We start from the raw sequence: 14,548 nt of genomic DNA on the forward strand, positions 1-14,548 counted from the left end.
TTAAAAAGTAAATACAAAAATAAATGTCATGTAGCAGATACTGTTATCCAGAGAGACTTACAGTAGATGACTTCATACATTTTCATACTAGCCCCCGTGGGATTCGAACCCACAACCCTAAGAGCCATGCCCTACCAACTCAGTCACGTGGTAATAATGTAAAACAGGGATATTTGAATTGTGTACCAATAACTTACGTTTGTTAGACGTTTCTGCACTTAATAACGCATTGCTTTACGTTGATAAACTCATTTGTTTGTCATAAAAATAAAAACACACAAAAAGGAATTTAATTCCAACGAGTTGTACAATTAATGCTGTGTAGATCAGTTCAGTTTGAGCCAGAGAAGAAAAGAGATTTAAACCTTTACTGAGAAATACGTAAATATAATACCAACTGAACATGAAGGCTTGAACTAAATAATACCACAACAAAAGACAAATCGTATCCAGACATTGTCGAGCAGAGAATACAAAATGGGACACTGCTACTCTTCAGTGACGTCCTGTCAGGTAACGAGAACACAACGGGACACCGCTACTCTTCAGTGACGTCCTGTCTGTCAGGTAACGAGAACACAACGGGACACCGCTACTCTTCAGTGACGTCCTGTCTGTCAGGTAACGAGAACACAACGGGACACCGCTACTCTTCAGTGACGTCCTGTCTGTCAGGTAACGAGAACACAACGGGACACCGCTACTCTTCAGTGACGTCCCACGGTCTGTCAGGTAACGAGAACACAACGGGACACCGCTACTCTTCAGTGACGTCCTGTCAGGTAACGAGAACACAACGGGACACCGCTACTCTTCAGTGACGTCCTGTCAGGTAACGAGAACACAACGGGACACTGCTACTCTTCAGTGACGTCATGTCTGTCAGGTAACGAGAACACAACGGGACACCGCTACTCTTCAGTGACGTCCTGTCTGTCAGGTAATGAGAACACAACGGGACACCGCTACTCTTCAGTGACGTCCTGTCTGTCAGGTAACGAGAACACAACGGGACACCGCTACTCTTCAGTGACGTCCTCTCTGGTAACGAGAATACAACGGGACACCGCTACTCTTCAGTGACGTCCTGTCTGTCAGGTAACGAGAACACAACGGGACACCGCTACTCTTCAGTGACGTCCTGTCTGTCAGGTAACGAGAAATACAACGGGACACCGCTACTCTTCAGTGACGTCCTGTCTGTCAGGTAACGAGAATACAACGGGACACCGCTACTCTTCAGTGACGTCCTGTCAGGTAACGAGAACACAACGGGACACCGCTACTCTTCAGTGACGTCCCACGGTCTGTCAGGTAACGAGAACACAACGGGACACCGCTACTCTTCAGTGACGTCCTGTCTGTCAGGTAACGAGAACACAACGGGACACCGCTACTCTTCAGTGACGTCCTGTCTGTCAGGTAACGAGAACACAACGGGACACCGCTACTCTTCAGTGACGTCAGGTAACGAGAACACAACGGGACACCGCTACTCTTCAGTGACGTCCTGTCTGTCAGGTAACGAGAACACAACGGGACACCGCTACTCTTCAGTGACGTCCTGTCTGTCAGGTAACGAGAACACAACGGGACACCGCTACTCTTCAGTGACGTCCCACGGTCTGTCAGGTAACGAGAACACAACGGGACACCGCTACTCTTCAGTGACGTCCTGTCTGTCAGGTAACGAGAATACAACGGGACACCGCTACTCTTCAGTGACGTCCTGTCTGTCAGGTAACGAGAACACAATGGGACACCGCTACTCTTCAGTGACGTCCTGTCTGTCAGGTAAGGAGAACACAACGGGACACCGCTACTCTTCAGTGACGTCCTGTCTGTCAGGTAACGAGAATACAACGGGACACCGCTACTCTTCAGTGACGTCAGGTAACGAGAACACAACGGGACACCGCTACTCTTCAGTGACGTCCTGTCTGTCAGGTAACGAGAACACAACGGGACACCGCTACTCTTTAGTGACGTCCCACGGTGTGTCAGGTAACGAGAAATACAACGGTCCTGAAAAAAATTAGCGCTGAGAAAATCCAAAAGGTACGTGTGAAAACAAAAGGAAAAACATTGTTGCATTGTGGGACCGTTAGTTATGAAACACCGCAGTCCATCTTTGGCTGAATCATCATCAGGCCTGCAGCATCAATCATCATCAGGCTGCAGCATCAATCATCATCAGGCTGCAGCATCAATCATCATATATTCAGTTCATTCTGGCTTCATCTGTGATCACAACAAAATATTAAATATTGTAAATAAGCTTTAGTGAACTATATATATATATATATAAATATAACTACTACTCTAATAGGAAACAATACCATACAGTAGCCAATAGGACCAGGAGATAACTATACCATACAGTAGCCAATAGGACCAGGAGATAACTAGGCTACCTGCCACCTCTACACTCTAACCACTAGGCTACCTGCCACCTCTACACTCTAACCACTAGGCTACCTGCCACCTCTACACTCTAACCACTAGGCTACCTGCCTCCTCTACACTCTAACCACTAGACTACCTGCCACCTCTACACTCTAACCACTAGGCTACCTGCCACCTCTACACTCTAACCACTAGACTACCTGCCTCCTCTACACTCTAACCACTAGGCTACCTGCCACCTCTACACTCTAACCACTAGGCTACCTGCCACCTCTACACTCTAACCACTAGGCTACCTGCCACCTCTACACTCTAACCACTAGGCTACCTGCCACCTCTACACTCTAACCACTAGGCTACCTGCCACCTCTACACTCTAACCACTAGGCTACCTGCCACCTCTACACTCTAACCACTAGGCTACCTGCCACCTCTACACTCTAACCACTAGGCTACCTGCCACCTCTACACTCTAACCACTAGGCTACCTGCCACCTCTACACTCTAACCACTAGGCTACCTGCCACCTCTACACTCTAACCACTAGGCTACCTGCCACCTCTACACTCTAACCACTAGGCTACCTGCCACCTCTACACTCTAACCACTAGGCTACCTGCCACCTCTACACTCTAACCACTAGGCTACCTGCCACCTCTACACTCTAACCACTAGGCTACCTGCCACCTCTACACTCTAACCACTAGACTACCTGCCTCCTCTACACTCTAACCACTAGACTACCTGCCGTCTGCAGAAGAGGGAAAAGAAGATGGCAAGACGATCTATTATTTAACACCACAAAACGTTTTGCAAAAAAAAAAAAAAAAAAAAATAAGCCTTTCTTATTGGACAAATTCAGGTTAGTCCCTCCTCCATGTTGGCCCACTTGATTTCTAATGAATACGACCCAGTTTAGAAGTAATGCAGGCAGTGATGTTGGGTAACACACTAGATGTACAACAGGTCAAGTTACGGCATATTTGTATTGATTATGGATCCCATTACTACTCGTGGTCGGTTTACTAAGGGTTGGTAACAGACTGATTGGTCGGCTATTTGAGCAGTTTACTAAGGGTTGGTAACAGACTGATTGGTCGGCTATTTGAGCAGTTTACTAAGGGTTGGTAACAGACTGATTGGTCGGCTATTTAAGTCAGTAAAGGGGGCTTTACTATTCTTAGGTAGAGGAATGACTTTAGCTTCCCTCCAGGCCTGAGGGCCACACACTTTCTACTAGGATGAAACTGAAGATATGACAAATAGGACTGATAATATCGTCCGCTATTATCCTCAGTAATTCTCCATCCCAGTTGTCAGACCCTGGTGGCTTGTCGTTGTTGACAGATGACAATAATTATCTCACCTCTTCCACACTCTAACAGAATTCAAAATGACTTTTTCTTTTCCTTGCCTTTTTCATAATTTGATCAGTTATACTTGGATGTGGTGTCAGAGTTTGTTGCTGGTATGCTATGCCAACGTGTGCTCATCTTGTCAATTACAACAAATCATTAAAGAAGTTGGTAATATCAGTGGATTTTGTAATGAATGAGCCATGGAGCTGAGTGTGCCGTTTTTAGCCCAAAAGTTCATTTAAAGGTTTTTAGCCATTTAGCAGAAACTAAGGATTTACGTTTGCGATATTAGCTAAATAAATCGGTTACTAGTATTTGCAAATACTCACGTAAATTGTCATCGTTTGATTTTCTCAACTCAGTCTCCTTGTTAACTTCTCCACTAGTTTCAAACTCGCGCCGCTCAGCCGCCTCGCGGACAAACTCAACCAATCAGCGTAGACTGAACCACCGGAAGTTCCACCCTACTATTTCCGGAATCTATTTCCAACATGCCACCTGCTGGCAAGAAGATGTAACACAGAGACGTTACAAAACACTGGACTTTCACTTTACATAAAGCGCTTCTCACGTGTAGTGTGTGTGCATGAAAAATAACAATTCAAGGAAGAAAAAGGAGCGCTACCGTATTACTCTGGTAATGTATTTTCCTGCCATTTGAAGAACATGCATTATTACAAAGACAGGCTGGATGTCCGGCCGTAGCGTTAGTCGTTTATTGTTGTTCGACCATTAAATCAAATAAAAAGTTTATTGGTCGTGTTACGTGTTCACAGTTTGGCAGATGGTAAACCGGGTACAGCGAAATTCTTACGTTACTAGCTCCTAACAATGCAGTGAAATGTCAATTAGGTACACGAATAATCAATAAAAACAACGAATAATGATGCATTTACACGAGATATACTAGGATTGTTTTGTTATTACCTTTATTTATCTAGGCAAGTCAGTTAATAAGAACAAATTATCTTTTTCAATGACGGCCTAGGAACAGTGGGTTTAACTGCCTGTTCAGGAGCAGAACCACAGATTTGTACCTTGTCAACTCGGGGGTTTGAACTTGCAACCTTCACTCTAACCACTAGGCTACCCTGCCGCCCCAAGAATAATATGTACAGTAGTAGATACATTAGAGTGAGCTAAGAATCCAGTATGTAAATACACAGTACAACACCCCGTAGCAAAATGGATAGAATTGCAGGAAATTAGGGACAGATCGAAATTTACCGGGGGGTTAGGGAGTGTTTTTTTAGGGGGCAGGTAGTGAGTCCCCCCAATGGCATTACTTATTTTTGATATGACCCTAATAAAGTTTAGAAACGTTTTTGAAGGTTTGGTGCGGCTATTTATTAAGCTTTAGCTACTGCAGGCCTATCATAGGAAGGCAGTGCCCCAACTGACTCCAACAGCTGAACTTGATTTACATATGAATTTCCTACAGTAGACACCTAAAGCCTATATGCCTTTGCATGCAATTTCCTGATACTTTTAACGTTCAAATCTCTGACAGCTGAACCATGATGTGGACAATTAAAGGTTATGAAGTTTTGCATATGCAAATGAGTGTGACGTCACTCGCTCTGAGGCCTTGAAGTAGTAGTTCCCCTTTGCTCGGCAAGGGCCGCGGCTTTTGTGGAGCGATGGGTAACGATGCTTCGTGGGGTGACTGTTGTTGATGTGTGCAGAGGGTCCCTGGTTCGCGCCCGGGTATGGGCGAGGGGACGGTCTAAAGTTATACTGTTACACAAGGAATAGTGTTTTTGTAATTTTGTTAAAGGGCGTTTTTAAGGACATGTAAATGTGTCTCGTTTGGCCAACATCCCTGGTTTATTGAAGGTGTTGGCTGTCCCAGGTTGGATAGAGATGACGTCCATTACATTTCTCCAATGTCCAGTAAATTAACATCTTCCCTGTCATGTTGTCCGGCGCCAAATTCTCCTAAAGGAAACTCTGAAATGGCATATTGTTTTTTTTTTAAATGAAGATTTTATAATATTCACATGAAAATCTGTCGCAAATTGAATGGAAACCTAACTATCGACTCCCGAAAGCAAAGTCTCATCAGGGTTCACCAGCAGCCCCAAACATCTAGTCTAGTGTCTGATTATTCTACACATCAGGGTTCACCAGCAGCCCCAAACATCTAGTCTAGTGTTACTATGATTATGTCTCATCAGGGTTCACCAGCAGCCCCAAACATCTAGTCTAGTGTTACAATGATGATGTCTCATCAGGGTTCACCAGCAGCCCCAAACATCTAGTCTAGTGTTACTATGATTATGTCTCATCAGGGTTCACCAGCAGCCCCAAACATCTAGTCTAGTGTCTGATTATGTCTCATCAGGGTTCACCAGCAGCCCCAAACATCTAGTCTAGTGTTACTATGATTATGTCTCATCAGGGTTCACCAGCAGCCCCAAACATCTAGTCTAGTGTTACTATGATGATGTCTCATCAGGGTTCACCAGCAGCCCCAAACATCTAGTCTAGTGTCTGATTATGTCTCATCAGGGTTCACCAGCAGCCCCAAACATCTAGTCTAGTGTTACTATGATGATGTCTCATCAGGGTTCACCAGCAGCCCCAAACATCTAGTCTAGTGTTACTATGATTATGTCTCATCAGGGTTCACCAGCAGCCCCAAACATCTAGTCTAGTGTCTGATTATGTCTCATCAGGGTTCACCAGCAGCCCCAAACATCTAGTCTAGTGTCTGATTATGTCTCATCAGGGTTCACCAGCAGCCCCAAACATCTAGTCTAGTGTTACTATGATGATGTCTCATCAGGGTTCACCAGCAGCCCCAAACATCTAGTCTAGTGTTACTATGATTATGTCTCATCAGGGTTCACCAGCAGCCCCAAACATCTAGTCTAGTGTTACTATGATTATGTCTCATCAGGGTTCACCAGCAGCCCCAAACATCTAGTCTAGTGTTACTATGATTATGTCTCATCAGGGTTCACCAGCAGCCCCAAACATCTAGTCTAGTGTCTGATTATGTCTCATCAGGGTTCACCAGCAGCCCCAAACATCTAGTCTAGTGTTACTATGATTATGTCTCATCAGGGTTCACCAGCAGCCCCAAACATCTAGTCTAGTGTCTGATTATGTCTCATCAGGGTTCACCAGCAGCCCCAAACATCTAGTCTAGTGTTACTATGATTATGTCTCATCAGGGTTCACCAGCAGCCCCAAACATCTAGTCTAGTGTCTGATTATGTCTCATCAGGGTTCACCAGCAGCCCCAAACATCTAGTCTAGTGTCTGATTATGTCTCATCAGGGTTCACCAGCAGCCCCAAACATCTAGTCTAGTGTCTGATTATGTCTCATCAGGGTTCACCAGCAGCCCCAAACATCTAGTCTAGTGTTACTATGATGATGTCTCATCAGGGTTCACCAGCAGCCCCAAACATCTAGTCTAGTGTTACTATGATTATGTCTCATCAGGGTTCACCAGCAGCCCCAAACATCTAGTCTAGTGTTACTATGATGATGTCTCATCAGGGTTCACCAGCAGCCCCAAACATCTAGTCTAGTGTTACTATGATTATGTCTCATCAGGGTTCACCAGCAGCCCCAAACATCTAGTCTAGTGTTACTATGATTATGTCTCATCAGGGTTCACCAGCAGCCCCAAACATCTAGTCTAGTGTCTGATTATGTCTCATCAGGGTTCACCAGCAGCCCCAAACATCTAGTCTAGTGTCTGATTATGTCTCATCAGGGTTCACCAGCAGCCCCAAACATCTAGTCTAGTGTTACTATGATTATGTCTCATCAGGGTTCACCAGCAGCCCCAAACATCTAGTCTAGTGTCTGATTATGTCTCATCAGGGTTCACCAGCAGCCCCAAACATCTAGTCTAGTGTCTGATTATGTCTCATCAGGGTTCACCAGCAGCCCCAAACATCTAGTCTAGTGTTACTATGATTATGTCTCATCAGGGTTCACCAGCAGCCCCAAACATCTAGTCTAGTGTTACTATGATTATGTCTCATCAGGGTTCACCAGCAGCCCCAAACATCTAGTCTAGTGTTACTATGATTATGTCTCATCAGGGTTCACCAGCAGCCCCAAACATCTAGTCTAGTGTCTGATTATGTCTCATCAGGGTTCACCAGCAGCCCCAAACATCTAGTCTAGTGTTACTATGATTATGTCTCATCAGGGTTCACCAGCAGCCCCAAACATCTAGTCTAGTGTCTGATTATGTCTCATCAGGGTTCACCAGCAGCCCCAAACATCTAGTCTAGTGTCTGATTATGTCTCATCAGGGTTCACCAGCAGCCCCAAACATCTAGTCTAGTGTCTGATTATGTCTCATCAGGGTTCACCAGCAGCCCCAAACATCTAGTCTAGTGTCTGATTATTCTACACATCAGGGTTCACCAGCAGCCCCAAACATCTAGTCTAGTGTTACAATGATGATGTCTCATCAGGGTTCACCAGCAGCCCCAAACATCTAGTCTAGTGTTACAATGATGATGTCTCATCAGGGTTCACCAGCAGCCCCAAACATCTAGTCTAGTGTTACTATGATTATGTCTCATCAGGGTTCACCAGCAGCCCCAAACATCTAGTCTAGTGTTACTATGATGATGTCTCATCAGGGTTCACCAGCAGCCCCAAACATCTACTCTAGTGTTACTATGATTATGTCTCATCATGGTTCACCAGCAGCCCCAAACATCTAGTCTAGTGTCTGATGATGTCTCATCAGGGTTCACCAGCAGCCCCAAACATCTAGTCTAGTGTTACTATGATGATGTCTCATCAGGGTTCACCAGCAGCCCCAACCATCTAAAGAATAAGCTACCAGCCAGCAGTCTAAGCCACTGCATCTCAGTGCTAGAGGCGTCATTACAGACCCCCTGGTTCGAATCCAGGCTGTATCACAACCGGCCAAGAGTCCCATTGGCCCAGCATCATCCGGGTTTGGCCGGTGTAGGCCGTCATTGTAAATAAGAACTTGATCTTAACTGACTTGCCCAATTAAATAAAGGTTAAATAAATATAGAGAAGCTGTACAGCAGAACCATGACTAGAATACAGTATATACATATGAAGTGGACAGTAGTAGTTATATAGGACAGGCCTTGACTAGAATACAGTATATACATATGAAGTAGACAGTAGTAGTTAAATAGGACAGGCCTTGACTAGAATACAGTATATACATATGAAGTGGACAGTAGTAGTTATATAGGACAGGCCTTGACTAGAATACAGTATATACATATGAAGTAGACAGTAGTATTTAAATAGGACAGGCCTTGACTAGAATACAGTATATACATATGAAGTGGACAGTAGTAGTTAAATAGGACAGGCCTTGACTAGAATACAGTATATACATATGAAGTAGACAGTAGTAGTTAAATAGGACAGGCCTTGACTAGAATACAGTATATACATATGAAGTGGACAGTAGTAGTTATATAGGACAGGCCTTGACTAGAATACAGTATATACATATGAAGTAGACAGTAGTATTTAAATAGGACAGGCCTTGACTAGAATACAGTATATACATATGAAGTGGACAGTAGTAGTTAAATAGGACAGGCCTTGACTAGAATACAGTATATACATATGAAGTAGACAGTAGTAGTTAAATAGGACAGGCCTTGACTAGAATACAGTATATACATATGAAGTGGACAGTAGTAGTTATATAGGACAGGCCTTGACTAGAATACAGTATATACATATGAAGTAGACAGTAGTATTTAAATAGGACAGGCCTTGACTAGAATACAGTATATACATATGAAGTAGACAGTAGTAGTTATATAGGACAGGCCTTGACTAGAATACAGTATATACATATGAAGTGGACAGTAGTAGTTAAATAGGACAGGCCTTGACTAGAATACAGTATATACATATGAAGTGGACAGTAGTAGTTATATAGGACAGGCCTTGACTAGAATACAGTATATACATATGAAGTAGACAGTAGTATTTAAATAGGACAGGCCTTGACTAGAATACAGTATATACATATGAAGTAGACAGTAGTATTTAAATAGGACAGGCCTTGACTAGAATACAGTATATACATATGTAGTGGACAGTAGTAGTTAAATAGGACAGGCCTTGACTAGAATACAGTATATACATATGAAGTGGACAGTAGTAGTTATATAGGACAGGCCTTGACTAGAATACAGTATATACATATGAAGTGGACAGTAGTATTTAAATAGGACAGGCCTTGACTAGAATACAGTATATACATATGAAGTGGACAGTAGTAGTTATATAGGATGAACCATGACTAGAATACAGTATATACATATGTAGTGGACAGTAGTAGTTATATAGGACAGGCCTTGACTAGAATACAGTATATACATATGAAGTGGACAGTAGTAGTTATATAGGACAGGCCTTGACTAGAATACAGTATATACATATGTAGTGGACAGTAGTAGTTATATAGGATGAACCTTGACTAGAATACAGTATATACATATGAAGTGGACAGTAGTAGTTATATAGGACAGGCCTTGACTAGAATACAGTATATACATATGTAGTGGACAGTAGTAGTTATATAGGACAGGCCTTGACTAGAATACAGTATATACATATGAAGTAGACAGTAGTAGTTATATAGGATGAACCTTGACTAGAATACAGTATATACATATGAAGTGGACAGTAGTAGTTATATAGGATGAACCGTGACTAGAATACAGTATATACATATGAAGTGGACAGTAGTAGTTATATAGGATGAACCATGACTAGAATACAGTATATACATATGAAGTAGACAGTAGTAGTTATATAGGATGAACCATGACTAGAATACAGTATATACATATGAAGTAGACAGTAGTAGTTATATAGGACAGGCCTTGACTAGAATACAGTATATACATATGAAGTAGACAGTAGTAGTTATATAGGACAGGCCTTGACTAGAATACAGTATATACATATGAAGTAGACAGTAGTAGTTATATAGGACAGGCCTTGACTAGAATACAGTATATACATATGAAGTAGACAGTAGTAGTTATATAGGACAGGCCTTGACTAGAATACAGTATATACATATGAAGTGGACAGTAGTAGTTAAATAGGACAGGCCTTGACTAGAATACAGTATATACATATGAAGTAGACAGTAGTAGTTATATAGGACAGGCCTTGACTAGAATACACTATATACATATGAAGTAGACAGTAGTAGTTATATAGGACAGGCCTTGACTAGAATACAGTATATACATATGAAGTGGACAGTAGTAGTTAAATAGGACAGGCCTTGACTAGAATACAGTATATACATATGAAGTAGACAGTAGTAGTTATATAGGATGAACCATGACTAGAATACAGTATATACATATGAAGTAGACAGTAGTAGTTATATAGGACAGGCATTGACTAGAATACAGTATATACATATGAAGTAGACAGTAGTAGTTATATAGGACAGGCCTTGACTAGAATACAGTATATACATATGAAGTGGACAGTAGTATTTAAATAGGACAGGCCTTGACTAGAATACAGTATATACATATGAAGTGGACAGTAGTAGTTATATAGGATGAACCTTGACTAGAATACAGTATATACATATGAAGTAGACAGTAGTAGTTATATAGGATGAACCATGACTAGAATACAGTATATACATATGAAGTAGACAGTAGTAGTTATATAGGAGAGGCCTTGACTAGAATACAGTATATACATATGAAGTAGACAGTAGTAGTTATATAGGATGAACCATGACTAGAATACAGTATATACATATGAAGTGGACAGTAGTAGTTATATAGGACAGGCCTTGACTAGAATACAGTATATACATATGAAGTAGACAGTAGTAGTTATATAGGACAGGCCTTGACTAGAATACACTATATACATATGAAGTAGACAGTAGTAGTTATATAGGACAGGCCTTGACTAGAATACAGTATATACATATGAAGTGGACAGTAGTAGTTATATAGGACAGGCCTTGACTAGAATACAGTATATACATATGAAGTAGACAGTAGTAGTTATATAGGACAGGCCTTGACTAGAATACAGTATATACATATGAAGTAGACAGTAGTAGTTATATAGGATGAACCATGACTAGAATACAGTATATACATATGAAGTGGACAGTAGTAGTTATATAGGACAGGCCTTGACTAGAATACAGTATATACATATGAAGTAGACAGTAGTAGTTATATAGGACAGGCCTTGACTAGAATACACTATATACATATGAAGTAGACAGTAGTAGTTATATAGGACAGGCCTTGACTAGAATACAGTATATACATATGAAGTAGACAGTAGTAGTTATATAGGACAGGCCTTGACTAGAATACAGTATATACATATGAAGTGGACAGTAGTAGTTAAATAGGACAGGCCTTGACTAGAATACAGTATATACATATGAAGTAGACAGTAGTAGTTATATAGGACAGGCCTTGACTAGAATACACTATATACATATGAAGTAGACAGTAGTAGTTATATAGGACAGGCCTTGACTAGAATACAGTATATACATATGAAGTGGACAGTAGTAGTTAAATAGGACAGGCCTTGACTAGAATACAGTATATACATATGAAGTAGACAGTAGTAGTTATATAGGATGAACCATGACTAGAATACAGTATATACATATGAAGTAGACAGTAGTAGTTATATAGGACAGGCCTTGACTAGAATACAGTATATACATATGAAGTGGACAGTAGTAGTTAAATAGGACAGGCCTTGACAGTAGTAGTTATATAGGATGAACCATGACTAGAATACAGTATATACATATGAAGTGGACAGTAGTAGTTATATAGGACAGGCCTTGACAGTAGTAGTTATATAGGATGAACCATGACTAGAATACAGTATATACATATGAAGTAGACAGTAGTAGTTATATAGGACAGGCCTTGACTAGAATACACTATATACATATGAAGTAGACAGTAGTAGTTATATAGGACAGGCCTTGACTAGAATACAGTATATACATATGAAGTAGACAGTAGTAGTTATATAGGACAGGCCTTGACTAGAATACACTATATACATATGAAGTAGACAGTAGTAGTTATATAGGACAGGCCTTGACTAGAATACAGTATATACATATGAAGTAGACAGTAGTAGTTATATAGGATGAACCATGACTAGAATACAGTATATACATATGAAGTGGACAGTAGTAGTTATATAGGACAGGCCTTGACTAGAATACAGTATATACATATGAAGTAGACAGTAGTAGTTATATAGGACAGGCCTTGACTAGAATACAGTATATACATATGAAGTGGACAGTAGTAGTTAGATAGGACAGGCCTTGACTAGAATACAGTATATACATATGAAGTGGACAGTAGTAGTTAAATAGGACAGGCCTTGACTAGAATACAGTATATACATATGAAGTGGACAGTAGTAGTTAAATAGGACAGGCCTTGACTAGAGGTCGGTACGGGGTGACGGTTGGCACCGGTTAATCCCAATTTGAAAACTTAACTTACTGTTTTTGTTCATGTTGATGCGTTTATTTCATCAATCACCAATGAATTGGAAAGATGTCACTTCCCCCAGTTTATCTTCCATTCATTTCAGGTTGAGGATACTAGTCCGTCCACAGCTGCACTGCACAGGTGTTTGTTAAATACACTTGGTGTTTGAAGAGCCGGTCGAACTTTGATTTAGCCGTGAACACAAGTGATTCGTGTTTTATTTTTATTTTTTTACACACACTCAGAAATGGCACGGGCAAAGAAGGGTCCTTCAGAAGCATCTGAATCGAAGCAGAAGTCGAGGAGGCAGAATGGAGAAACGTCTGGAGCTGCAGGACAAACCATCTCCATGAAGCTTCGGCAGAAGAAGGACGGGAAGAACACATTGAAAACAGGTCTGCTAGTGGCACCAATGGGTCTAATAGAAACGCCAATCTCCGTTATAGAAGCTTTTGATTGGCTGTACTGTCCTCTATTTCATTTCCCCCACTCCAGAAATGTTACTGTATTTCTCTTGTCACGGAGAGAAGTGACTCTTTCCATTCTTTAATGTTATTGACTGTACCGGTTTTGTATTTCAGGGTCTGTTTTCCCAACCACCATGATCAGATCTTCAGTTGGGAAGAGAAGTGGACCAGGAAGCATCCTGCACTACATTTACCAGAGTACACTGGGGCAGAGCCTTCATTCTCAGATGAGACAGGTACACTACATTTACCAGAGTACACTGGGGCAGAGCCTTCATTCTCAGATGAGACAGGTACACTACATTTACCAGAGTACACTGGGGCAGAGCCTTCATTCTCAGATGAGACAGGTACACTACATTTACCAGAGTACACTGGGGCAGAGCCTTCATTCTCAGATGAGACAGGTACACTACTACAGTCAGACTAGTGTCTGTAGGGTGACTAGGGAACAGTAGTGTCTGACAGCTAGTAGGGTGACTAGGGAACAGTAGTGTCTGTAGGGTGACTAGGGAACAGTAGTGTCTGTAGGGTGACTAGGGAACAGTAGTGTCTGTAGGGTGACTAGGGAACAGTAGTGTCTGACAGCTAGTAGGGTGAATAGGGAACAGTAGTGTCTGTAGGGTGACTAGGGAACATTAGTGTCTGTAGGGTGACTAGGGAACATTAGTGTCTGTAGGGTGACTAGGGAACATTAGTGTCTGTAGGGTGACTAGGGAACAGTAGTGTCTGTAGGGTGACTAGGGAACAGTAGTTTCTGTAGGGTGACTAGGGAACAGTAGTGTCTGTAGGGTGAC

The 14,548-nt window shown here is 41.8% G+C and overlaps 1 protein-coding gene and 1 long non-coding RNA gene across 4 annotated transcripts in view; one reads left to right on the forward strand and one right to left on the reverse strand.

Annotated features, from left to right (window-relative positions):
* Positions 1–353: 353 nt before the first annotated feature.
* Positions 354–4,255, reverse strand: LOC135561399 (uncharacterized). The gene is made up of 2 exons (XR_010459399.1): positions 4,094–4,255; positions 354–2,241 (listed from the first exon to the last, which is right to left on the reverse strand). It is a non-coding gene; the product is annotated as an uncharacterized LOC135561399 (long non-coding RNA).
* Positions 4,256–4,298: 43 nt separating this feature from the next.
* ddb2 (damage-specific DNA binding protein 2) overlaps positions 4,299–14,548 on the forward strand; it is a 118,104-nt gene continuing 107,854 nt past the window's right edge. The window contains exons 1-3 of one of the 3 annotated variants that reach the window (XM_065002871.1): positions 4,299–4,401; positions 13,530–13,679; positions 13,866–13,987. In XM_065002871.1, the coding sequence (XP_064858943.1) occupies positions 13,532–13,679; positions 13,866–13,987 (270 nt within the window). In that variant the 5' untranslated portion in view covers positions 4,299–4,401; positions 13,530–13,531. The remainder of the gene's footprint in view (positions 4,402–13,529; positions 13,680–13,865; positions 13,988–14,548) is intronic. The other 2 variants (XM_065002872.1, XM_065002873.1) reach the window with 2 other exon arrangements.

The sequence above is a fragment of the Oncorhynchus nerka genome, linkage group LG17 (assembly GCF_034236695.1).
Source record: "Oncorhynchus nerka isolate Pitt River linkage group LG17, Oner_Uvic_2.0, whole genome shotgun sequence".
Taxonomy (NCBI): domain Eukaryota; kingdom Metazoa; phylum Chordata; class Actinopteri; order Salmoniformes; family Salmonidae; genus Oncorhynchus; species Oncorhynchus nerka.